Source organism: Kwoniella europaea, chromosome 2 (assembly GCF_036810445.1).
Source record: "Kwoniella europaea PYCC6329 chromosome 2, complete sequence".
Lineage (NCBI taxonomy): Eukaryota > Fungi > Basidiomycota > Tremellomycetes > Tremellales > Cryptococcaceae > Kwoniella > Kwoniella europaea.
Genome location: NC_089488.1, coordinates 3,694,530 through 3,720,065, shown reverse-complemented (window position 1 = coordinate 3,720,065; position 25,536 = coordinate 3,694,530). Strand labels below are relative to the sequence as shown.

Sequence of the window (25,536 nt, the reverse complement as noted above, 5' to 3'; positions counted from 1 at the left end):
CATTGCTTATGATTGTGCTTCTTTGTTTTGCTTGGTTTGGTTTGATTTCTGACTCTTGTTCGAGTTGTCATATACAGTATACAGTAAAATATCGTATCATACAGTACAGTACATTATGGCACAAATACATTACGAAAATTCATTACTCAAGATACGAGTACATCAAGCAACGTTATGAACTCATGTATATCGTTTTGTACTGTACATTTATCACATGATGATCGATAGGTCCGACGGGCTGATCCTGTGGTGTTGGTTGTAAAATGAAAGCGATGGAAATGCAAAATACTGTACCGTACTCGTACTAAAAGGTACCATACAGTATTGTATTGTACTGACTCAAAATGACAAGATACATCATTACATTCCTCTATAATATCACACTAAATACTCTGTAAGTTGGTAATAAGATTGAAATTCCAGCCTACAGTTACTGAAATGTCGATTGATTGATCAACTCCAACCCAAACCTCTTTTCTTCCTCGGTGTATCCTGCTGTGGAGTATCATACCAGCCTCCATTCCTATCTTTACCCCACCAGCTCTTCCTCTTGGACCGATTACTTCCACTTCCTATTTCACTTGGAGCAATGGGCTGTACCGGATTCGAAACCGGTGCATATTCTCCTTGAGAACGATCTTGACCCGTAGATCTCCATTGGAAATACCTTTTCTTCTCTTCTCCGTGATTCCCCTGTATCGGTGTCTGTGTCTGTAAATTCAGATTCGGTCGATATTCACCTTCCGGTACATCTTCTAAAGGTGGCATCGACATCGAAGTATATTGTTGCTGCGGCTGTTGTCGGTGTGAAGCTGATGGTTGTAAATTGTTATATTCCCTCAAGTAATTATCCTGCCTTTCATACCTTCCTTCAGGACCTCTTCCAAGATCATAACCTCCAAACTCATTGACGTTCATACTATTACCAGCCGAACTTCCACTTCTCATTTGTCGAGCTGCAGCAGGTCCAAAATGGACTTTTGATCCTTGACCAGCAGAATATGGCGGTTCATATCCACCTCCACCTCCACCTCCACCTCCACCTCCACGGTGTGAACGGGATCTACCAAATGGTAGAGCTAAGAAACCACTTTGGGGCGGTGAAGTACCCTGCAATCTGGGTGAATAAAATCCTTGGTTTCTTGGCTGAACCGTCTGAGGCATCGACATCAAAGGCTGTTGTTGTTCTTGTGCTTGATCGTGAGACATGATGGGAGGTTGATATGGTGGAGGAGGTTGATAAGGCATCATTGACCTGCTCATACCCATGGTTGGCGGTACTCCCATTCCCATACCCATAGGTGGTACTCCCATAGCCATCATAGGAGGTGGACCACGAGGGATGATAGGTGGACCCATACCTACTACTGGGACTATGGGAGGAGGTAAAGTTGCACTTCGAACGACAGCATTCATTTGAGCTCTCTGTTGTCGACGTAACGCTCGATACCATATTGATTGGAAGGAAGATCGGTTTCGGGCGTAACAGAGCAATAAACCGAATATCAACAAGCCGAGAAGAGTTCCAATGACTGAATACTTGAGGTCAATTGCTGCTTTCTTATTTGGTTGCATTCAAAGGTAACTCACGTATACCAGCCAATTTTTTGTTTGCTTCACCTTCATCCCTGGAATATAGATTCGCGGCATTGACAGAATTTGGTTTTCCAGCTAGACCGACATATTGAGCTGACTCGGAATAGTATAATGCACTGGATGGGTTCATCGAAGCATCTTAGGGTATATCCATACCATAGGATAAATCATCAAGTTGACTCACGTATAAACACCCGACATGAAAGGTGTACCTAATCTCACTTCACCTTTTTCTTCCGGTACACTCCCATTTTGCCAAGCTACGATGGAACTCCAACATGTCCGGCCGGCAACATCACGATTTCTCACCAAGGAAGTTGGATCGATAGCAAATTGTGTGCCGGAGATAGATATCTTCAGATCGATCGAAGCGTCACAAGGAACGTTCTAAATTTTACAATCCCTCTATCAGTCTCAAGCTTTACCATTCCAACGGGGAACGCAAAGAAAGAAGGACCTACCCATCGAGTTGTATCTCTACCATCTCTAACTGCACCATTGACTTTGGCGAATATCCTCTCTGCGATATTGGTAGGAACGAAGATGGAATCGAAAGCAGGATCGACTGTGCCCTGTTTCTCCTGTATCAGCTGGTATGTTCGACGGGCTTGATTCTGTACATAATAGCTGAACAAAGACGTACATAATGATTCTCCAGATCGATAACTTCACCTCCTATCCTAAACCGATCTACGTCAAAACCCCATGATCCCCCCACAGAAGAATTTGCGTTAAGCCAGTTGCTGGGAGTTCAAGCCACCATGTAAGCTCATAGCTACTATGCCACCAAAGAGAACATGACGGTAGACGTGTAGCTTACAAATTCCCCTCATGGACTCCGGCCGGTACCGCACCCCAATGGATCTCACCAGCTAGATCATCAGTATTCGTGGAAAAGTTGTTGATCTGAAATCCCACCGTGAAGGAGGTGAGCTGTTCGGTTGACCCGTCATTATCGGAAGTGATCATTGACGGGATCATAGAGTTTGATTTTCGGTCCTGAAGAAGAAGCAGAAGAAGATCATTCAGCACGACTGGTTCTCTGATCCAGGAATATATACTTTTGATCCACTATCAATAGACAGAAATGTAGTTACTCACCTGATACACTCCCATACCCCAGAACCCACCCGTCCCATCAGTCAATTTGGTGTCAACCCCATCCAACACCGCTCTAGGATCATTCGTCTGTACGGCTGCGGCCAATACGATAGGTCTCGGAGTAGCTTCGTCCCCTCTCTCATCAGAAATGACGTCCGAGGCAACTTTACCTGCTATCGATATGGTTGAGGAGGATCCAGAAGGGTAGGGGAAGACGTAGGCTAGATCTTGTTCCGATATCTAGGCAGGAAATCAATCGGTATATCAGTTTTGGACTTCTCCACTGTTTGGGATAGTGTACAGTAGGGAGGATGGAGGACATGAGACGTACAGATAATGAATCTGATCTTGTCACTTCGAATCTAAACTGTATCTTTCAGCATTTGAGATATGAGAATGAAGGGGGATTCAAAACTTACAAATTGGAATCTTCGATACATTCTTCACACCCCGTCGCAGCAATGATGAAGAAATCGACGTTCGTAGCTATATCAACATCGTAAGTCATCAGCTAGCAATTTGATTTTACTGGGTGATAACGGAGATATGTCACTTACAACAAGTCAATCTCATCTCAGTTGGGGGGTTACCCACATTCACACTTAACACGTTCGTCCCTGCTCCGCTTCTATACAAGGGCATAGTTGTATATTCACTCCCCATTCGTTCTTGGTCTTGTCTGTCATCTGCTCGAACATGCGGTATACGGGGTAAGAAGATTGAGAGGAGGGCGATAGTGAAGGTGAGGGAGAGGGACATTTTAGTTGATAATGAAGGGTGCCGAGGATAACCAAATATGATATGATATGATAAATTATTGACGGGATAGTGTTATCGTACTATATTGCTGTGATGTTAGAGATATTCTTCTGTGCAAGGATTAGATGATGAGGGAAAAGGACAGGATCGCTCCTTGAATTTGTCTTCCTCTACTAATCGCTTCTTATAAAGTACCGCCCTACTCCTAGAGTTGATAGCTTTCTGTCTTCACGACTTTCACCAAAGTCATTTTGAGCTACCCATCTTGACCGTATCTGTGCATATTGAGAAGCAGTCAAGAAGAGACTAGAAATCATCCTTTCATGAAAAGGGAAGGAAAGAAGGAATCACTTGGAACAAAAGGAACCCGACTCACTTATGACCTTATAACCAGTTACGATCTATATTTACAACTCTCCTTTCTCACCCTTCCGCTATCACCGAATATCACTTGACGTCCGATATCGTCAAGGGCAAGATGTCGCTGTCCGTTTTCGTCTATGGGCAAGTTCAAGAGGAAAGAATTGTTTGTTTATACTTTTTTTGTCGATGTTGAAAGGAGCCTTTGGGCTTTGGGCGTTTCAAATGTTGATTGGTAGATAATGGTGTATCCTTTGGGTGGCTTCGGATCTCCAAGATGGATGAGGTATCTCAGACCGTGTTTAGTTCTCTCTGTAAACGGTACACGAAGAGCGTTGTGTTATTCAAGATGATGAGCCAAGTGAAGTGAATGTCAATGTTGTTGTTATTGTTATCGTTTTTAGATTGAAATGGGTATAGCGCACGGAGGACGCACTGGATTCATTCGAGCAACTAGATACACACACAAAGGACCCTTACTATCATACATCAAGTGATTCTCTTACAACACCTCTTACGGCTACATCACCTCCTACTGCTACAATACCTCCCTTCGCTATACCTGCTGTTGACCGTATCCAGGCTGATGGGATTGTTGAGGCGGAGGAGGTGGTCTATACCCTCCACCCCATCTATTCTGAGCAGGAGGTTGAGGATCAGGTCCATCCCCTTGCTTCATCTCCCATTCTGGTGGTCAATCATGTTCGCATCAACTTGAGAAGATAGAGGACCGTGGTTCAGCTGAGGGAATTTGATGGACTTACGACATATAGTACATATCCATATCCTAGATTTGGTAAATGGTATTAAAGGAATCCAAAAGAATTCGAACCATGTTCTTGAGCTTCCTCCAACTGCGCAACAATGCATGATTCAGCACTGTACCTGTGTGAATGAATAGCGGGGTGATTGTAACATACCGACAGCAGCTGTATTGCAGTTCAATCGCCGTCAGCTCAAAGTCCTCTGTATCATCAAGGGCGGGAGAAGAGCTGACATACCATTATTACACCTTGGACACATTCTACCTGGCTCAGACGCATCTTGTTTGAACTGATCAACCGCTCATCAGCTTCCATAATCACCTTGTTCTTTCAGCTTGTCATACTCACTTTCGTTGGGAATCCGACTGATCCAGGAAATAAAGTCCTCAATCAGCTTTTCAAATCATAACATACACTAAGGTAGCTCACATATGAGTGGAATACACACTATGAGCATGTACCAGGCAGGTCAGTAATTAGATACATTGTCATGAAACAAGGTAGGCTGCTTTAGGTGGTTTAGTCGATGCTCACTGATTGTTGACTGTTCACTGGATCCGATAGTTATCCCAGTCTAAGGAGAAGTCAAGTCTAAGTCGGTAGGATGAAAAAGAAGTTCTGTTTGTTAAGGTGAAGTAATGTAATATGATCGTATGATCTTTGACAGTCGTATATAAGCAGTGCAACATTCAATCTCAGCTTCAATCTTCAATAACAACATTAATACATTGCGCAGGCTCACACTCACTGGGCCAAGCGAGTGGAGGTCAAGCCAAGCCAAGACAGAGGAAATAATTACATCACCTCAGAAGTATCAGCGGCAACGGGATCAAATGACTTCTGTTTTGTGGAAATGGGTTTATACCACTTTATCCCGCCTATCTCGTTAAAGGCGTCTAGTAATCTTTTGGCTGGATTATTTTTGGTGTTTTTTTTGGAAGCTTCGAGGTTGTTCTTGGGTTTTTCAATGCAAAGTGCAAAGTGCCACATCACCATCCACAAGTCCAAGTTATCACGTCAAAGTACTCTCTTCTTACACTGCAGAGTGTAAGAAAAGTTCTACCCATCTCATCCTTTATACTAGCAAGCATAAATAATACAAAAAAAAACTCAGTTCGTTTGATCATACCATAGAACATATCATCGAATTGTAGAATCTCTCATAGAACTGTATCACTTTCATATCCATATAGCATAGAAATATCAAAATGGCCGTGAGTCGTCCTTCGCTTTGTCGTCGAGCGGATGAGGAAAGCTGGCTGACGTATTTACGACGCAACAGAGTGTAGTCGGTATTGATCTCGGTAACCTTTCCTCAAAGATTGGTGTAGCTAGACACAGAGGTATTGATATCATCGTAAATGAAGTATCCAACCGAGCTACTCCGTGAGTATAGCAATCCTTATATAGCATTTCTATCTTCCTTTCCTTGTCCTCCCACTTGAAAATACATATAACTAACATCATTCCTTCCTCTTCTTACAGCTCCCTCATCTCCTTTACTCCCAGGCAAAGACATATCGGTGAACCAGCCAAGACCGCCGAGACCTCAAACTTCAAAAACACCGTTGGATCACTCAAGAGATTGATCGGTAGATCCCTCAGTGATCCCGAGATTGAAGAGTACGAGAAGAAGTTTATCAATGCTCAGTTGGTTGATGTGAATGGAAGTGCAGGTGTCAAGGTGCGTAGCGGTGCTCTGTCCTCAATACTCTACTCCTATATTGATACAACTAACTGATACGTGCGACTCGATGGCATCAGGTAAACTACCTTGGTGAACAAACCGAATTCTCCTACACCCAACTTGTCGCTGCTTTCCTCGGTAAACTTCGAGATACCGCTGCCAACGAGCTCAAACAATCCGTTTCCGACGTCGTCATCGCCGTTCCAGGATGGTACACCGACGTCCAACGACGAGCGATGCTCGATGCCGCCAACATCGCTGGACTTAACCCCCTCCGATTAATCAACGATACCACCGCCGTCGCCCTCGGTTACGGAATCACCAAAGCTGACTTACCCGAGTCTGCCGATGCCCCAAGACACGTCGTCTTCGTCGATGTTGGACACTCCAACTACTCGGTCTCTGTCGTTGCCTTCTCCAAAGGTCAATTAACGGTCAAGTCAACAGCTTACGATAGACATTTCGGTGGTAGAGATTTCGATTATGCCTTGGTTCAACATTTCGCCAAAGAGTTCAACGCTAAATACAAGATTGATGTTCTCTCTTCACCAAAAGCCGTTTTCAGATTGTCTACAGGATGTGAACGATTGAAGAAGGTTTTATCTGCTAATGCCGAAGCTCCTATCAATGTCGAATCATTGATGAACGATATCGACGCATCGTCATCATTGAAGAGAGAAGAATTCGAAAAATTGACTGATCACTTGTTAACAAGAGTTAACAACCCTCTTGCTGAAGCTTTGGAGAAAGCCGGTCTGACCATTGATCAAGTTGATGCTGTCGAATTGGTTGGTGGATCAACCCGAGTTCCAGCCATCAAAGAGAGGATTCAAGCTTTCTTCAATGGTAAAACACTTTCTACCACTCTTAATCAAGATGAAGCTGTCGCCCGAGGAGCCACATTCGCCTGTGCCTCTCTATCACCTGTATTCAGAGTAAGGGAATTCGCCGTTCATGATATCGCCTCTTACCCTATCAAGGTTCTATGGGAGAAAGAAGCTGGAAACCCAGATGAAGAATCTGAATTAATTGTTTTCCCTCAAAATAACCCTATCCCCTCGACCAAGATCTTGACTTTCTACAGACAAGGTCCTTTCGAACTTGAAGCTCAATATGCCGAACCTTCCTTATTACCCAAGGGAACCAACCCATGGTTAGGTAAATTCACCGTCAAGAACGTTGAGAAGCCAACCAACGGTGAACAACTCGCTTGTGTTAAAGTAAAGACCCGATTGAACCTCCACGGTATAATCAACTTTGAAGGTGCCTACATTGTTGAAGAGGTTGAAAAGGAGGAAATTGTCACCACCGGTGAAGGTGATGAGAAGAAGGAGGAAAAGAAATTGGTTAAGAAAATCCAACGAAAGGGAGATTGTGCGGTTGTCGGACAATACTCTGGTTTGGTCAAGAACGTTGTTGATGACTTGACTGAAAGAGAGGGTAAGATGCATGCTGAAGATAAATTGGTCATGGAGACTGAGGTGGGTTACTAGTGACTAGTGTTTTGGGAATGTTTGCAAAGCTGATGTCTTGTTTTGGGTAATGTAGGACCGAAAGAACGCTCTTGAAGAATACGTCTATGAGATGAGAGGTAAATTGGAAGACCGATATTCCGCCTATGTGCAATCTCAAGAGAAATCCGATTTACTCACCGGACTTCAAGAAGCTGAAGATTGGTTGTACACTGAAGAAGGTGAAGATGCCACCAAATCAGCTTACGTTTCTCGACTCGATGCTCTTAAAGTCAAGGGAGACCCTATTGTCTTGAGATGGAAGGAATCGGAGGAAAGACCTAAAGCCGCTGCTGCTACTCGAGAGGCACTCAACACTTATTTGAACGCCGCTCAATCAGGTGATGAGAAGTATAGTCATATCCCTCAAGAGGACTTGCAAAAAGTTGTGAGTAAACTGCTCATTATCACATACACAGTGTACCACGATCTGCCGAATATATATATATGCACAGTGATATGAGCTAACAAAGCATCGATTGATATAGATTGACGCTTCCGCCAACACCCTCTCATGGTTGGAGAACCAACTCGTCCGACAATCTGAGAAACCCAAGAACGTCAACCCTGTCGTGACCTCTGCCGAGATCAACAAGCGAAAGGAGGAGGTCGTCTTCACCTGTGCTGGTATCTTGAACAGACCTAAGCCCAAGCCCAAGGCTGAAGTCCCTCCTACCTCCGGTACTGAAACTCCTAAGAAGGAAGAGAAGATGGACGTTGAAGGTGAAGGTGAAGGACCAAAGGTTGAGGAGATGGATGTTGATTAGATTAGAATGATTTGATTCTCCATAGATCAGGAAGACAAGGTATAGGGGATATGTATATAAGATGATACGATATGCAGTGTTACGTTTCATTTGGTCTGGTATGAGTACATGCATTACTTTAGAAGTGCAACACTTTGTATAGTATGTTATGCCACATTGGATGATACCGAGTTGAGGTGGTACATCTCCGCCACGTGGCCTGGATGAAGTAGCAGTGAGCAAGTCAAGTCGCGCTTGTCACCGTGCATCACCACTCACCGCACAAGGTTGATTTCAAAGAGACATCCATCCATCTACAGTGGTAACATCTTCACTCCTTTATACTGGTATAACATTCTTACTTTGTTACTCAGATACTCACGTACAAAACACTACAACACCTAGACAGCCTGTACATATATCTCGCCGGGCTGAACAGGTCAACACCAAACCCTCTATCATTCGGATATAAGCCATTCGTCGACTCTCACTCAAGATGTCATCTCCAACAACATCTTCCTCCCTCTATCCAATCCATCTATTGATGGACGAACTCAAATCTGAAGATGTCGTTCTAAGATTATCATCCATCCGAAGGTTATCTACCATCGCTTTGGCATTGGGACCTCAACGTACGAGAGAAGAACTCATACCATTCTTACAAGATCAGTTGGACGACGAGGATGAGGTTCTCCTGGTCCTCGCTGAGGAGCTGGGCAATTTCGCAGAGTACGTAGGTGGGAATGAATACGCTTGGGTCGTTTTGGGTCCATTGGAGAATCTGGCTGCGGTAGAGGAGACTTTGGTTAGAGATAAGGTGAGTGTTGTTTTTCTGATTGATTAGGTCAAGGGTATCTAGATACGCCTGGTGTAGATGGGGTATGAGATTATGCGTGGGACTTGTCCAGGTTGAGGTACTATAAAATTTTTGTAGACTACAAAAGAACATCAATCAATTGTCCATTGTCTTCTGTTGTCCTCTTCCACTTTCGCTATCTTAGTACTGATGAATCTTGTTACAAACCCTGCAGGCCGCCGAATCAATCTCCAAGCTCTCCACACTCCTCAACGCCTCACAAATCGAAGAACACCTCTTACCCCTCCTCCAGCGACTCTCACAAGGTGATTGGTTCACCTCGCGAACTTCCGCCTGTGCCCTGTACGCTGCTCCATACCCTATCGCGTCCACCGCTGTACAAGAAGAGATGAGAAAGTTGTTCGCGGCGTTGACGACCGATGAGACGCCCATGGTCAGAAGGGCCGCTGCCAAGGCTTTAGGCGTGAGTGAACCCTAACTGTAAACCACCATGTCACTTATTGTCTAATTTGGCACGCCCTATATCGCGTTACTGATACCTGTGAAATTACCTCTAGCCATTCGCCAAGTCCGTCGCAGAAGTGCCCGACCAACATTCAATCTTGATCTCCGATATCATCCCCATTTATCGAAAATTAGCAGGTGACGACCAAGATTCCGTCCGACTCCTCACCATCCCCGATTTGATCGCTATTGCAGCTGCGCTTAACCCCGAAGAAGTCAAGGAACATATCCTTGAACCTCTCCGATCTAGCGTGACGGATAAATCATGGAGAGTCAGATATATGGTTGCGAATGAGTTTGTAGGTCTCGCCGAGGGTGTAGGAGAATCAATCATCAGAGAAGAATTGGTCAATGCCTTTGTAGGGTTGTTGAAGGATAATGAAGCGGAGGTTAGAACTGCTGCTGCTGGACAGATTCCTGGTAAGTACGCTGTTTCATTGGCATCGTCACCCTTATCTTGCATTTAAACGCACTCAAGACTTTATTACATGCCCTCTCTCATTTGGCTGTCTACGATAAGGGTACACGATAGCTGATATCCTGTTGCTGTGTTACCTTAGGCTTTGCCAAACTTGTCGACAAAGAAGTCATCCTTGCCAAACTTCTCCCATGTGTACGGGATCTCGCAACCGATTCAAGTCAACATGTCAGAGCTTCCTTGGCTATGCAAATCTCAGGATTGGCTCCTCTACTCGGTACTGACTCGACGGTGGAAAACCTTTTACCATTGTACTTGCAATTGTTAAAGGATGATTTCAGTGACGTTCGATTGAACTTGATTGGTAAACTTGATATGGTCAATGAGGGTGAGTGGGCAATTCCTCCTATCATAAGCTGTGTCATATAAGGCAGATACTAATCTGTTCTATTGTGTGTTCATTTCTGGGTATATTTATGCACAGTTATCGGTATTGAACGATTATCCCAAGCACTCTTACCTGCCATTATGGAATTGGCTGAAGACAAACAATGGAGAGTCCGACAAGCTATCATCGAATATATCCCCTTGTTAGCCCAACAGTTGGGTGTACAGTTCTTTGACGATAAATTGGGCCAACTTTGCATGTCATGGTTGGGAGATACCGTTTTCTCCATCAGGGAAGCGGCCACGATCAACTTGAAAAAATTGACGGATGTGTTTGGTGTGGAGTGGGCGAAATCGACAATTATACCTAAAGTGCTTGAGATGGGTGATCATCAGAATTATCTGTATAGGATGACTACCATCTTTGCTATTACTGTGAGTGATACCACTGTGTGCTTCTTCATAGACACCTTTCTATTTTGACAAAAGACATGTCAGCTGACTTCAGATCTTGTTCTTGGTTAAGACAATGGCCCCATCACTCAACGTCCCAATTATCAGAGATACAGTTCTCGAATCAGCATTGAACCTAGCCAACGACCCTATCCCCAATATTCGATTCAACGTCGCCAAGTGTCTCGAAACCTTGGCTGCCGTCTTGGCTACCACCCCGGAAGGACAGGAGATCATCTCTCGAAAAGTCATTCCTGCTTTGAAGAAGTTGCAGGAGGATAGCGATGCCGATGTGAGATTCTTCGCTACGAAGGCTTTTGAGAGGACTGCGGGTGATAATGGGGAACCTATGGGTGAGTCCGGTAACTAGAAAAGCCAAATAAAAATGGCGTACTAACACAAAAGGGAATAGTGTTATCATAGGCTCGTTGGGGAAAGAAGATATTGAGGTCTGATTGAGTGTGGGTGCAGAGTGTAAGAACACTCGTGATGGGAAATGAAGGATATTCATTGTGTACGATGGAAGACTTAGAAAGCTAGAAGTAATTTCATATCTCTCATCAACAAACGAAAGTAAAAGCAGAAAAAACAAACAAACAATATATCATTCTTAACACGAGCTCGGAGAAAACAACCATATTTTTTGTTTCTCAATTCTCTTCCTTTGATTCGCTTTTATCAAATCTAACAAATGTATAAAAATCAATTCAAGCAGATTATTTTTTATTTTTTATTTTTTTCTCTTACAGATATACCCCACTTTTTTCCCTTTCGCTGTCAAGTTTCCGTTTCTGATTCTGATTCTGTTTTTTTTTCCCCATATATATACAAAATGAACATGAACTGAATGACAAGATCAATTATCAAAAGCTGTCCGTGAATTGGACAGATAAATGACAACAATATAATGACAAATTGTGTTAAACTAGCGTAGGCAGTATGATGGAAATAATCAAAGAATTGTCGCTCTTATTTCGATGTTTGCCAAGTATGTGCGATTGATGTTACAATTCGCAACACGTGCATTCCTATATTGGATAAGTCCACCACAGTATGCATCGGTTTTGAACATCTGTGTTCTGGCATTGTAATGTAGTATGACAACAAATTGGCATTCTAACAAATCACTTAAAACCTTCATCTCTTGATGTTCATAACTACTCTACTAGTCATCGTCATCATCATCGACAATTTCGATTATCTCAGTAACATCCTCACTCCCTGATCTTCCTCTTTCTTTCCCTTTCCCTCTTCCCTTATCAATGTGACTGATCTCTTCTTCATGATCATCTTCCCCGTCATCATCATGATCAACATCCATAGGCACGTCCACATCCACATCGGGATCTACTTCAGGATCTTGATCTTGATCTTGATCTCGATGTTGTTGATCCTCTTCATCATCTAATGGAACGTACAGTTCATAGATCGCATCTCCTTCTGGACCTTCCACGACGTTTTCTAATAAATCGCCACTTAGATCTATCGAGGATATACATCAATTGTTCAATCAGTAAAAGAAATATCTTTGTTTCGTGTTTTGATCAGAACCCCAAAAAAAAAGGAAAAGAGTGAGATAAACTAATTTGAGGTTGGATTTCTTGAAGGAAGCAAACTCGACCAAATCAGGAAAAATACAATATGAAAAGAGAAAATGAGGGGTGGGCAGAATAATGGAAGACAACCGAACATCTATCAAATCAAACTAGACTCACATTGTATACCTCTCTGATCAACTTCTTCCACCACTTCCTCATCGATCTGGGAATAAGCCATGGCTCCCATGGCACTGACAAACATATGTTGCAAGCCGTTGAATTCCCTGGTCTGGGCAGCAGTGAATAGTCGATCCGATAGGTTTATACCTATTGATGAAATGTCGCTATCCTCTTTTTGCTGTTGACTGAGGGATTGAGTTTGGGATTCTATCGATTGATGATTGGCTATTGGAGCAGGGAAAACTAGTTGATGGAGTAATGATAATGTTGGAAGAAGTAATGATAATGCACTGTAACGTGTGACACACTGTTATTACCTTCCACTCTACAAACTATGGCAGTTCTGAACTAGGGAAGGAGAGCCTGTCCCGCTTCACTCACTCTTTGTATGATTGTAATACTCCAAAAATCCCATAAAGCTTATTACTCTCCCTTTGCAGGACTATCACCAAAGCAGGTACCAATACAGATTTCTGACCCATTATAATCACGGCGTCAGGGTGGGAGATCGATAACATGCATAACCCTCGAACAATCAATAGACTCGTTTGGAGTGACTGATATTCTATCTCATCAGCATGATTTCTTTCCTTCTTTGAACGGATAAATCACTCACCTCAGGTTCACTGGCTGAGATGAGATACCTCGATAATCTATCAACCAGGGGTGACTCATTAGGTGATCCAGATTGATACTGGTCCGAAGCAGTGATTAGACTTCTGAAATGACTCGATTCTACACATCATCGTCAGCTTGACCATTGCAGTTGGCAAGGTCAGAATTGGAATTGCACTTACGACGAGAAGCGACATAAAACACTTCTATCCCTCTTTTCACCACATACGAATCATTATGATTTGCCATCAACCCTAGTGTGATATCTACCAATTCATCTCCTTTCCTGTGTTTCTGTCAGCTGCCGTACTCTTCTAACATCAAGTAGCTTACCAAGTGGAAATTTCGGACGTAAAGCAAATAGCTTCTGCTAATCCTGCTATCTTATCTGCCAGTTCTAAATACCAATTCTCCCTCTCCACTTTCTTCGCTCCACCTTCTGTCCCAGGCACAGCATTGATACATTCTTTGAATTTTGCCAGCTTGGCAGCATCTGAGTATATCGAATGTACCACCGACTTGAGATTGTCGGTGATATCGGTTGATGATAATGTACGTATAACCAATGGAAAAAGAAAGGTTGTACTAGTGAGTAGAATAAGGATGTTACAGTAAACTGCAATCTATTTTGTTTTTGTAACGAGGTTCATCAGCGATTTAAATTCAGTATATAAAGCTGGGATATGATTATGATTCATTGGGTCACTCACATCAGTCAACGACACCTGATCCACATCCGAGATGACCTTCAACCCAAAGCTTAACATATCGCTCAAACAGTCGATGACCATCTCCAACATCTCTTCAAATGTAATCTCGGGATCTCCACAAGCTTTGAGTATTTCCGAACACCGTTGAGTATATATCTCGTGGCCCGCTATGTTTATTGGCGGACGATAATTCATCAATCGGTATATCGTAGGTTCAGTGGTCAAGCCAAGTGTATATTGGAATGCCGATATGGAAACATGGTTCAGTAGGTGATACAGCAGCTATAGTGTAGACAGATATAAGCTGATTGTATACCGCTGACGTGTAAAACAGGATCAGCTTACCTCGGCTTTCTCACCCTTCCTCTCTTCTTCTTCTTTTGCCTCTCCATCTATCATCATTCCCTCATCTGCCCGTTCTATCACAGGACCCCAATCTATACCATCATCAACTTCTTCTTCACCTATCACAGGAGATGACTTTCTCTGACTCCTGGCGGGAGACGCTCGGAAAGGCGAAGGAGAAGGTCCACGAGTAGGTGAGCCTTGCGGACTGAGATCGGCCGTTTTCTGTCTTTTGGCTCTAGGACCAACAGTCGGGGTAGCTGCAAAGGCATTATTGAATCCTCCGAAAGTAGGTCCAGACGTAGGCGCCTTTCCTACAAATCACATACAACTTCAATATACACTACTCACATCTTGGCGAGGTCTGGATTTACTTACCTTTCCCTTTAACAGATTTGATCAGCGGGGTCATCTCCTCTTCTACTGGTTGACTCCGCCTTCTACTTGGAGAACCAAGTTTAACAGGTGTAGGTAATCCTCGATATTGCGATTGTGACCCTCCAATAAACCTTTGAGACTGTTGTTGTCGAACTTTCATCGCTGAATTTTGAGCAGCATGATTCTAAGGTTGACCCAACCCCCATTGCAATTAGTATCTCTCGACGTATATGTAGTTTGGAGAGATACGTATACGTACAGAAAATACAGCTTGATGTTTGATATTTTCCATCTGTTTCTTAGCTTGATTCTCTTTCTCTTTAATCTGGACATCTTTATCTTGAATAGTCAATTTGAGTTTCTCCAATTCAGCCAAATGACGTTGATGTTCCTATATACCATTCTTTCATCAGCTCCTACCATTGATATTGCAATTAAAATTGTATTGTACGTGCCTCTTTCTGAGCTCGACGTATCATCTCAGCTTCACCTTTCGCCGCCCATACCTTACTTTGCAACTCTTTAATCTTTTCTTTAACATCTACACCACCTTGTCCTTCATCTTGCTGAGGAGGACGTTGAGATCTACTAGCCTGAGTTTGTGCTTGTGCTTGCGCTTGCGCTTGCGTGCGTAAAGCTGCTAATTCAGCTTCCAACTCTTGTCGTTTCCTCCTTTCCACCTCGAGCTCTATCGCAGCTGCACGAGCAGCCGATCCCTGAGACATCGGCGGGGCCGACATTTCCCTCGAATCGCCATTTTCGCTAGACCCGTTACGTGATTGGGATGATGGTTCGCAAGGGATGGTAGGTAGTCTTGATGGTCCAGCGATGGCATTGGCATTCGATCTGTTGAATATCTGTGCACCGGCAGATACAGATCGAGATAATGATCTGTTGGCATTGAATTTCTGATCTTCGTGCGTCCGCTGATGAGGATGGACTTGATTGTTATTGTTTGAGAGTCGAGAGGTGATGATATTTGTTGTTGAGGTAGAATTGGATTTAGACATCGGTTGTCTGTTACTGAAAGGTTCAGAAGAAACACTTGCGGCTGCAGCTGCCATAGCTTTCCTTCTAGCTTGAATAGCATCTTCCGATTGTTTCCTTTTCTGTATCGACATTCCATTACCAGAACCGTTTAATCCTAAACTTTCACCTAACATGGAAGGCTGCGCTCTTCTTTTATCCGTTATGATCGCCTCATCTCCACTACCTGTACTGTTATTCCTATTGTTGTTGATCAATTCATATTTCCCAGAACCATCCATTATCACGTCAATTGGTATACTCTCATCATCCTCTTCTTCCCCCTTAAGACCAGCTCCATTCCAGTATGATTCTCTTTTCTTGACATTACCGATATGTCTATCAATATCGAATGACCTCTTGCCACCTTCTTCCCATCCGAATCCCGTCCCTCCCCTTATTCCAGGTTCGGTATTGATAGGTCTAGGTTCCTTCTTCAGTCTGCTGTTATTACCTGAGGAAGATGAGCTGCTGGGTAAATTTTTGGGTTTGGCGAGGACATGTCTGATAGGTTGAGAGAATCTAGGCTTGGTAGATGGTTTTTGGGAGGCTTGGATGGCTCGTTCTTCCACTGCTTCCAGGAGTCCGAGAGTCTCGGGGTTGTCGAACAGATCATCGTCGTCGAATGGGTCTGACATGGTGATGGGGGGAGAATGAGAGGATGAATGTAGCTATGAATAAGAGGGTTCAGTGCCGTCGTCTTGTCGTTAACGCAATCATGGATGAGGCAAATGCTCACCTGTTTAGTTTATTGCCGGACCATATTGATTTAGATGGGTGAGAAGGGTGAGAAGGGAAGGGAAACACCGTGTATGAGCGATATTTGACCTCTTTTGTCCGTTCGATCTTACGATTCCTGATCTTTAGTACTGTTTGATGTGCTCTGATGATTCTGGGTTGGTCTATCTTGTATGATATGTGCCATAAGCTATAATAATGTAAAGTCAACGAGGAAGATGACTATTCTAGCTGTGGGTTTACGCGATTTGACTTTGGTGTCAAGGGTGTCAAGGGTGAATTCAAGTGGAGGTTGATTAGATAGATATCCCATCAACCCAGATTCATCATCCATCATCCATCATCCATCATCCTTCTCTTTCTTCTTCATCCTTGCATAGCTTTGCCCTGTGATATCACGACCGAGTCGGCAAAGCGATTGCAGCACCTCAGTCCTTCACTCCTACGAACGTCACTCATCTCACCCGAAAAAATCGCAAAACCCGCAAGTGCCATCACCCAAAAAACCTCCATGCGTTCTTCCCCTCCTTCTCTTCCAGATCAAGAGAGCAGGCCGACGAAGATTACAAAGATGGACGATTCGATCGATGTCACCCATGCTACCACTGGGATTACCGAGATACCTTCGTAAGTGGTGTCTCAAGACAATCCGCTCTCGCAACATCATCACTCAGAGGGATACTGAATGCTGATATAACCTTCCTTCTCGTAGATACCGACCTGATGCAAAGACTAGACGATATGATAGACAATTAAGGTGTGTTTTCTTCCTCGTTTTAATCCCCCTTTCTCCTCGTTTCTGCGATCACTAGATATGTATTCTTCGCCGTATGCTCACTCACCCTGCCTACGCACAGACTGTGGGCTTCAGCCGGTCAAAGATCACTCGAATCAGCCAGAGTTTTACTGGTAGGATGCGACGCTACGGGATGTCAAGCGTTGAAGAACCTCGTACTTCCTGGTGAGTTTACAATACACTTTATAAAGGAAGATGCTGAATGTTTCGTTTTAGGTATATCTCACTTCACCATCCTTTCACCTGACCTCACCACTTCTCAAGACGTAGCTACCAACTTCTTCCTTCATCCTGATTCTGTTGGATCCCCAATAGCTGAGCAAAGTGTCAAGTGAGCTATACTTTCCTTGCCACTCAGAAAAGGATAAAGAAGCTCATGTGTAGTTTAGATATCTGAAAGAGCTCAATCCTGCTGTCGACGGATCTGCTAGGGTCGAAGTAGGTGGTTCCATCTCCGCCATATCAATGGACCATAGCTCACCTACATGACTTTCGCACTACGCCAGGAGTTATCTTCCCTCCTCATATCCGAACCGGATTTCATCACTTCTTTTACCCTCATCATCGCTTCAAATATCGAACCCACCCTCGAACTTCAATTGGCGGATCTTCTCTGGGATGGTGAGCTAGCAAGACCTCCTTCTGCCTTGTAGGCTATCATGGCTGATGAACATCGCAGTATCGAATAGTGTTGGTGGTCCTGATATTCCATTGATCTCGATCAGGAATTCAGGATTTATTGGTAGAGTGGAAATCCAACTTAGGGAGCATAGTGGTGAGGCAAAGTCAAATCAGCTTCCAAAATTGTGGAGAATTGTCAAGCTGATATCCCACCACTAGTTATTGATACTCATCCTGATACTACTCATACTCTTCGACTCGATTCTCCTTTCCCTTCTCTCGAACAACACGCACGATCACTCGATTTCACCACCATGGACAGTATGGAGCATTCACATATTCCTTGGGTAGTCTTATTGGTTAGAGCAGCAAGTATATGGAAAGAATCGGTAAGCTATACAGAGACTAGGGTTGAATCTATCAGCTTATGCAACTCATGTAGCATGGCGGTAAACTACCTGAAACGAGTGAAGAGAAAGCAGAATTTAAGGAAATACTGAAGAAGGATAAGGTGAAAGGTGATGAGGAGAATTATGAGGAAGCTTTGGCTCAAGCTTATAGAGTATGGTCTAAATCTGAGGTGAGTAGAGTCTCCTGATTATTTACTGTGGATAGTCCGTTGAATGGGGTTTGCTGATCAAACACCTATAGATTCCATGGGAGATCAAGCAGTTATTGGAGGATGATAGCGTCAAGAACGTATCTTCCAGTGTGAGCTAATCATCTATCTTCATCGTCATCAAGGAGTTCAGCTCACATTCTCCTCCTTTGGCTCGTTTTGCTCTTAGTCAAAGAATCTACACATACTCCTTCATACCCTCTCTCAATTTACTGCTATTCCACCGCATCTACCGCCTACTTCGCCCTCGTTACCCGATATGCATTCATCAACGACCTCATACGTGCATCTTCAGAACCTTTATAAGAAGGAATACCAATCTGATTTAGCTCGATTCAAGTCACTTCTCGCTGAGGTGCTCCAGAAGATTGGGTTGGAAGATGGTACAATACCCGACGAGGAGGTTGAAGGGTTCGTGAAGAATGTGGGTGGGGTAGGCATAATCAAAGGTACTCCATTAAGGGAAAGGAAAGAAGGTAAAGGGTTGATCGCTCAATCAATCGGTACGTCTCGTCTTACCTTCACTGAAACCATCGACCCGAGCTGATATGTACTTGTTTCTGGGGAGATAGCTGATTATCAGTATGACGAGTATGACGGCTCGACAACTTGTTTCGCCATGCACCTCGCTCTTCTGGCGTCGGAGAGATTCTATATCGCCCATAAGAGATGGCCGGGGGTGAAGGTCAAATCGGATATGTCAGAGGATAATCGAGAGGTCGAAGAGATCCTAAAGGGTATATTGGGACAGAAAGATCCAGAAGAAGTGGATGATATATTTGTGGAATGTATCGCTGAGATGTAAGTGGATAAGCCAATTCACTCAGCTGTGCGATTAGAGCAGATAGCTGATAATGAATCTTGTTGACTTAATAGAACAAGAGGAGGATCCGGCACGTTACCCACAACCGCTGCGTTCTTAGGTGGTATAGTAGCTCAAGAAGCCATCAAGTTGGTGACTAACCAATATACACCTTTGGATAATACGGTGATTGTCAATTTGGTGAAGAGTGAATCGGCCAAATTCAAACTGTGAAGAGATGATCCTCGAAGGGAAGATGTTGTACAGTAAGGATGATTATGTATTTATAGACATTTGAGCGAGAGATGATGATATAGATGATATGAGATAAATCCATGTAACTATGTTACTACTCGTATCTAATCCGCAGTTTGGGTTGGATAAGATTTCGAATAAGGTAAGGTACGGTTTTGAAAATGACTCATTCATACGACAGCACTATCATTTTCGCAACCTTGTTGATGATGCTCATTCCTCGAGCTTGTCTCCCGTTCTGTATACATCTACTCACTTGTACGGGTACATTGAGATCTCACCGATACTAACCAATACGTCATGCCGATGCAGTGCAAGCAGTGGGTCAGTGGTGATAGTGTGATTTCTGAGGCTGTGCATCGCAACCTAGTTGTATGTATGATCCTATCGGAAGATGATCTTGGAGTAACCGGATGATCTGCACCACCTATTTATAGCCTGAACGAATGAATGAGATAAGATATTTAAAGGTACAGTAGTACAGTAGAGTACAGCTCTTGCCATTCTTGCCTATATATCGACTTCGAGAAACACGAATCAGTAGTTGATATGTGAAGATGATTTATCTACTTTACCTCCAAACCGCTGTGCTTTTGATCCTTGCACGAAGGGTTATGGGTTCCCCAGTACATCCATCAGGAGATATATCAAGTGAGTTCATCATATGCAGCTTAACTTCTGACTTGTTGGGGATGTGCATACGAGTAATTGACTAATATCATTGGTACAGGATTACAATCAGATATAGCTGTTGTTGATGCGCAATCACAGAATGACAATGGGCAATATGAATCTATTCCAACGATATTTAATTCACAATATGAGAAAGATTATGAACAAGAACAAGAACAAGAACGAGAGGCGATATACGATTTATGTGGTAAGTGATATCTTCCTCATCATATCGTATCAGACAACGATATACTGATCCTGTCTGGCCTGTTCGATTGTGGCATTTATAGAGGATATCATACTCCCTCAATCCAACGACGACCTTGTCGACTCAGAGGTAAACGATCAACTCATTCACTTCGACGAAGATCGTGATCGTGATCCAACATTCCAAGGACAGAGATTATGTAAAAGACCATCTGGTGGTTCTTCTTCCTCTTCAAGCAGTAGTAGTAGTAGTGGAAGTAGAGGTGGTTCATCTAGTTCAGGATCCAGTTCCAGCTCTGGATCAAGTGGTTCTAGAGGTGGTACTTCCAGTTCCAACACTGGCTCAGGATCAGGTTCAGGATCAGGTTCAAATAGGAATACCGGTACGGGAAGTGGTAATAGAGGAGGTACAGGTACGGGTACTACCAATAATGGTGATACAGATGGTGATGGAGTTCCCGGATCTGGATCTGGAACGGGAAGCAATACAGTAGCCAATGGTAATTCTGGTCAAACTACTGGTGGAAGAGCTACGTCCGCTGGAGGGTCCGCGCCTGCTACGACAGTCAGTAATAGTGGAGGAGCAGCAACTAGTGTGGTTGCTGCTAATCCAGCTACGAGCTCAAGGATCAGTAGTAAGTTGGATACAGTAATATACCTCAGAGAACGAAGTAAGCTGATGGGTCATTTCGGGATGGTAGATGCTCGACGCGAACTTTCTTTCAAGGGTTATTCGATACGATTATCTATGATTTTGGTGGTTACGATATATCTTTTATCGTAGACCTGAAGATTCTATGGTATTTGTATCCACACTATCGTGTATTACGTACATATGTACTAAGCTATATAAATCTTTTTGTAATTTGTATCCTATATAACGATCATGATGTATCGACTAATCCAATTTGTAGCTTTATACTCTACCCTATATGAATATAAGTGTACAATAGCACCCATCGTCTCTCCACAGATATATATAAGATCGTCATCTCCAATGTAACATGTAACACGTTACATGTAGCATGTCGCAGTGCGTGGGGTAACTATTCCCTTTGTCCAACTCCCCCAAAAGCAGTATGACACTATGATGTACTGTATCAGTAGACCAACGTATCGCACAGTATCATCCTTTATTCGGTGTCTGGTGGTCATTCCTATTTTGGCATCAAACCGTTCTGTTATTCATATCAGCGAGATCAAGTGACGAGTGACATACTATGCCATCATATATCAAAAAGTGATTCTAAAATCTGTTTACTTACAAAAAACATAACCTTTTCAACTCAAATTCATTCTCGATCCTAACATCCTAACATCTTACATCTAACACAAGCTCGTAGACAACCAGTAAAAAGAAAAGATGTGCAAGTACTTATTCACCTTCTGCCTCCTCGTTCTTCTCACCTTAAACTCCCCATCCCATGCGCACCCCTTGTCTCATCGTAGACATCCATCCAACTCCCTTCCTTCCAAGAGACTCGCACTCGCCCTAGCTCAACCTCAGCCCGATGCTCAACCAGATCCACAACCGACTATCAACGCACCGGCTCTAGGCCCAAAAGATGACCTACCACCTTGGCGAAAAAGCGACGATAATGATCGTAGATCGTATGATTCCAATGATATGGGAGATAGTAAGGTAATATCTGGGAATGAGCACGATATTGAAAATGACTGAGATGTATGTCCGTTTGATTGTATGTGTATATGTGTATATGTGAACGATCAGTACGAGTAATGGTCAGAATAGAATTTTAAGCAAAGCAATATATTGTGCTTTGTTGATAGGATATTGAGGTAGCAATATATTACAGTGATCAGTGATGATCCATCAGTAAGTAGATATAAGTAAATCAAAAGTACGATTATACCATGCATACCATATCCTCATCTTCCCATACCCTGTACTAACCCTTGAACTTGAGCGGATCAACTTTCTTTCCACCTCTGGAACCACCCTTCCCACCTCTTCCACCACCACCGCCACCTCTACCCCTGAACCCTCCTCCGCCTCTACCACGCTTGGAATATCCGATATGCCCACCATCCGTGACATCCCCTGTACCGGTTGGCAAAGCAGCTATCTTAGGCATCAAATAGTTTGGTACGTGTTTCAGGTGAGTTTGTTGTCGTGCTGGATGTAGAGGGGTGTCATGTCGGAGGTATGATAGGTCGAGGGGGTTGGCGGCGAAATGTGCCTTTGGTAAATGAGTAGGTAAGCATTGAACTCATGGTATCAAGATGAGGATGAGAATGGTTGATGGGGGTATAGCGGGATGACCAGCATATCTCACGGAACATGTAAAATCAGAAGTTGACTCAACTCACCTTCAATTTCTCACTATTCAACAATTCCCTCTTAACTTCCTCCCTTCTAGCTTCCTGTACTCTCTTACCCGTAACAGACTTCAGCGCATCTTCCATCCTATACCTAAAACCCTCTATCTCTTTTTTATTCCAATTCCATTCCTTTATTTCCGATCCACTATCTTTCTTCACACGTTCTTTGATCTTCTCCCAAACCACTTCATCCTTCTCTGCCGATTTGACCGAAACGTTCTTATCTTTACCCCATTTCTCCTTGGGGACAACGAAAGAAAGTGATAACCCCGAATGTCCCGCTCGGGCAGTACGACCTATACGGTGCATGTACGATGTGGATGTTGGTGGTAAATCAAAGTTGATTACTGATGATGCTGCTGTAAAGTCGATTCCTCTAGCTAAAGATGAAGTACCATCAATCTTACGTCTTTTGCCTGAGGCTTTTGAAGATGATGTTGATGGATCTGATCGAGGTCGTTTGGATGGTCCAGCTTCTGCATTTTTAGTCTCCACTTCTGCCTCTTCCTCTTCCTCTTGTTCTTTTGTTTCTTCATCTTGTTCTTCTTCTTCTTCATTCTCGGTTGTTTCCTGAGCATCAGCACCGGTACCTTCATCCGTAGCTACAATCACATCATATACACCCCTGTTGAATTCTTCCACCACATGATATCGACTTGAAAGTGGTAACTCGCTATTAACCACACAGCATTTCACACCGAATTGTTCCAAAAACAACTTGACTCTGTAACCCCTTTCGATATCGTTAACAAATATAATTGATTTACCTCTTATCAACTTCAACTTCAATAGGACGTAGATGAGAAGGAACTTGTCCCGTTCAGAGGTCATTGTGTAATGTTGAGTAAGAAGGGAAGAGGAAGTTGCAGGTTCGGATAAAGTTAAGATGGCCTATAAAACAACAAACCGATATGCATGTCAGCTCTGACTCTGACGAATCCGTAAAAAGGGAGGAGACGCAGGAGAGACTTACTGGATTACGTAGAACTAATCCTTTAACACCATCAATATCTTCAGACAAGGTAGCACTCATCAAACACCCTTGTACGCCCAGACGAGGTACCCACCCTGAAGTTGGATCCATAATTCTAGTCAAGTCATCTTTGAATCCGTAAGATAACAGTAAATCCGCTTCGTCAATTGCCAGAAAGCATAATTGGTTCAAAGAGATCGATTTGGATTGTAAGAGAGATAAAAGTCTGGTAGGTGTTGAAATGATGATATCTGGATTGTCATTTAGTAAAACACTACAAAGAAACTCTCCATCAGCTATGTTAGTGATATGTTCCAGGGAATGAATTGACTTACCGCTGTACACTCGTACCGCCCGCCGCAACGTTGACGCAACCGACCAAACCCTCGCAGTACTTTGTGATATTCTTGACGAAGGTGGATACTTGCAAAGCGAGTTCCTTGGTGGGTACAAGGAAAACTACACGGGTAGTTTGATATTCAGGAGAAGCGGGAGATAGATTCTTCAATACACCCATACATTCAATATCAGCTTTTTCCAATAGTACATAACAGAAAGGAGCAGAATAGTGAAAGGAATGTACTCACTGCCTTCGCCTCTAGTATCCTTTGAATGGCAGGAACGACATAAGCAGCAGTTTTACCACTTCCTGTTCTAGCTCTAGCCAATACATCTTTCCCTTCTAGGAGTAAAGGGATAGCTTTAGCTTGGACAAGAGTGGGATGAGCGAATTTCTGATCGGCCAATGCTGCTAGTATACGAGGATCTAGCTGAGTGGAGAAAGGTGGTTCGGAAAATGATAGCTCGTTACTGTTTCAACGGAGCAGAACGTCAGCTAGATCAACTTAACGGATAGAGTAGGTAAACTCACTCTAACAAGGCATCTGCCGGTTGAGCAGATGTTGAGGCGGACATATTAAGTATAGTATGAACCCGGAAAGAGCTTCCAGATGTATGAGTGGGATAAGATAGCCTTGAGACGACAGCTAGGCAAGAGCTGCTGACAGAGATTGTAGAAAGAACAGTTGTCGACGTCGATATAGCAATTTCAAAATTGAACAGATATCACAGTCACTGGCATGTATTCGCAGAGAGCGGATCTGCTCGAAATATTCGGAGTCACGTGACTTCAGCAGATTCACCAGTGGGGCATCCTTACGTAACTTGCGTCCCCGCAAGTTGAAAGAGATGGCGCATCCTTGGGACAGCTTCTTCTGCTTCTTCTTCTTCCTCTTCTCCTCCTCTCTCTCTCTCTCGGTGTGTCGTAGATTATACATCCTGCCCAAGCATTTGGTTCACCACCGACATGCACCTACTGTCACCCAGCAGCTCCATTATAACCATGCATCACCTCTCAACGAGTCCTCAGCGACGTTCCGAACTCATTTCCAATATTGCTCGAAAAGGCAAAATACGCGACCTGGAGTGATATAACCTTACTGATGAGATGGTGGTACGCGTAAGTTGGGTAACATGGCGGTATGTTGTTGTGTCCGATATGACTCTATTCACTGGTACACTTGTAACCTAAACCACTGACGGAATAACTAACGACCTGATCCAAGATCGATGGCAAATCCCACCATGCGCATGCATACAGAGTATTCTCAAAACT

At 43.5% G+C, this 25,536-nt stretch overlaps 9 protein-coding genes across 9 annotated transcripts; 5 read left to right on the top strand and 4 right to left on the bottom strand.

Moving 5' to 3' along the window:
* Positions 1 to 453: 453 nt before the first annotated feature.
* On the bottom strand, positions 454 to 3,456 carry V865_007738 (uncharacterized protein; the record flags this gene model as incomplete). Its single annotated transcript, XM_066231480.1, has 10 exons — positions 454 to 1,532; positions 1,591 to 1,712; positions 1,781 to 1,983; positions 2,058 to 2,168; positions 2,240 to 2,339; positions 2,417 to 2,595; positions 2,698 to 2,937; positions 3,029 to 3,059; positions 3,117 to 3,183; positions 3,255 to 3,456. 10 exons carry the CDS (start codon positions 3,454 to 3,456, stop codon positions 454 to 456), a joined length of 2,334 nt encoding a protein of 777 aa, XP_066087577.1.
* A 916-nt stretch (positions 3,457 to 4,372) lies between these two features.
* V865_007737 (uncharacterized protein) lies at positions 4,373 to 5,037 on the bottom strand (the record flags this gene model as incomplete). The annotated part of the gene is made up of 6 exons (XM_066231479.1): positions 4,373 to 4,503; positions 4,581 to 4,670; positions 4,737 to 4,745; positions 4,818 to 4,869; positions 4,929 to 4,945; positions 5,010 to 5,037. 6 exons carry the CDS (start codon positions 5,035 to 5,037, stop codon positions 4,373 to 4,375), a joined length of 327 nt encoding a protein of 108 aa, XP_066087576.1.
* Positions 5,038 to 5,788: 751 nt separating this feature from the next.
* Positions 5,789 to 8,545, top strand: V865_007736 (uncharacterized protein; the record flags this gene model as incomplete). The annotated part of the gene is made up of 6 exons (XM_066231478.1): positions 5,789 to 5,794; positions 5,863 to 5,966; positions 6,066 to 6,264; positions 6,345 to 7,748; positions 7,816 to 8,166; positions 8,267 to 8,545. 6 exons carry the CDS (start codon positions 5,789 to 5,791, stop codon positions 8,543 to 8,545), a joined length of 2,343 nt encoding a protein of 780 aa, XP_066087575.1.
* Positions 8,546 to 9,020: 475 nt separating this feature from the next.
* V865_007735 (uncharacterized protein) lies at positions 9,021 to 11,473 on the top strand (the record flags this gene model as incomplete). The annotated part of the gene is made up of 6 exons (XM_066231477.1): positions 9,021 to 9,341; positions 9,556 to 9,804; positions 9,899 to 10,265; positions 10,406 to 10,651; positions 10,748 to 11,085; positions 11,177 to 11,473. 6 exons carry the CDS (start codon positions 9,021 to 9,023, stop codon positions 11,471 to 11,473), a joined length of 1,818 nt encoding a protein of 605 aa, XP_066087574.1.
* Positions 11,474 to 12,268: 795 nt separating this feature from the next.
* On the bottom strand, positions 12,269 to 16,533 carry V865_007734 (uncharacterized protein; the record flags this gene model as incomplete). Its single annotated transcript, XM_066231476.1, has 11 exons — positions 12,269 to 12,585; positions 12,819 to 13,111; positions 13,203 to 13,378; positions 13,438 to 13,556; positions 13,619 to 13,722; positions 13,770 to 14,059; positions 14,147 to 14,428; positions 14,492 to 14,805; positions 14,870 to 15,053; positions 15,129 to 15,260; positions 15,325 to 16,533. 11 exons carry the CDS (start codon positions 16,531 to 16,533, stop codon positions 12,269 to 12,271), a joined length of 3,420 nt encoding a protein of 1,139 aa, XP_066087573.1.
* Positions 16,534 to 17,204: 671 nt separating this feature from the next.
* On the top strand, positions 17,205 to 19,705 carry V865_007733 (uncharacterized protein; the record flags this gene model as incomplete). Its single annotated transcript, XM_066231475.1, has 13 exons — positions 17,205 to 17,260; positions 17,346 to 17,390; positions 17,491 to 17,594; positions 17,646 to 17,760; positions 17,819 to 17,867; positions 17,936 to 18,050; positions 18,109 to 18,204; positions 18,270 to 18,439; positions 18,493 to 18,630; positions 18,702 to 18,761; positions 18,839 to 19,172; positions 19,242 to 19,470; positions 19,546 to 19,705. The coding sequence occupies 13 exons, from the start codon at positions 17,205 to 17,207 to the stop codon at positions 19,703 to 19,705; spliced, it is 1,671 nt and encodes a 556-aa protein (XP_066087572.1).
* Positions 19,706 to 20,283: 578 nt separating this feature from the next.
* Positions 20,284 to 21,389, top strand: V865_007732 (uncharacterized protein; the record flags this gene model as incomplete). The annotated part of the gene is made up of 4 exons (XM_066231474.1): positions 20,284 to 20,377; positions 20,457 to 20,606; positions 20,689 to 21,240; positions 21,307 to 21,389. 4 exons carry the CDS (start codon positions 20,284 to 20,286, stop codon positions 21,387 to 21,389), a joined length of 879 nt encoding a protein of 292 aa, XP_066087571.1.
* Positions 21,390 to 21,968: 579 nt separating this feature from the next.
* On the top strand, positions 21,969 to 22,286 carry V865_007731 (uncharacterized protein; the record flags this gene model as incomplete). The annotated part of the gene is made up of 1 exon (XM_066231473.1): positions 21,969 to 22,286. The coding sequence occupies one exon, from the start codon at positions 21,969 to 21,971 to the stop codon at positions 22,284 to 22,286; it is 318 nt and encodes a 105-aa protein (XP_066087570.1).
* A 229-nt stretch (positions 22,287 to 22,515) lies between these two features.
* On the bottom strand, positions 22,516 to 24,836 carry V865_007730 (ATP-dependent RNA helicase DBP9; the record flags this gene model as incomplete). The annotated part of the gene is made up of 6 exons (XM_066231472.1): positions 22,516 to 22,806; positions 22,937 to 23,839; positions 23,922 to 24,195; positions 24,257 to 24,423; positions 24,509 to 24,731; positions 24,793 to 24,836. 6 exons carry the CDS (start codon positions 24,834 to 24,836, stop codon positions 22,516 to 22,518), a joined length of 1,902 nt encoding a protein of 633 aa, XP_066087569.1.
* Between the last annotated feature and the right edge of the window lie 700 nt (positions 24,837 to 25,536).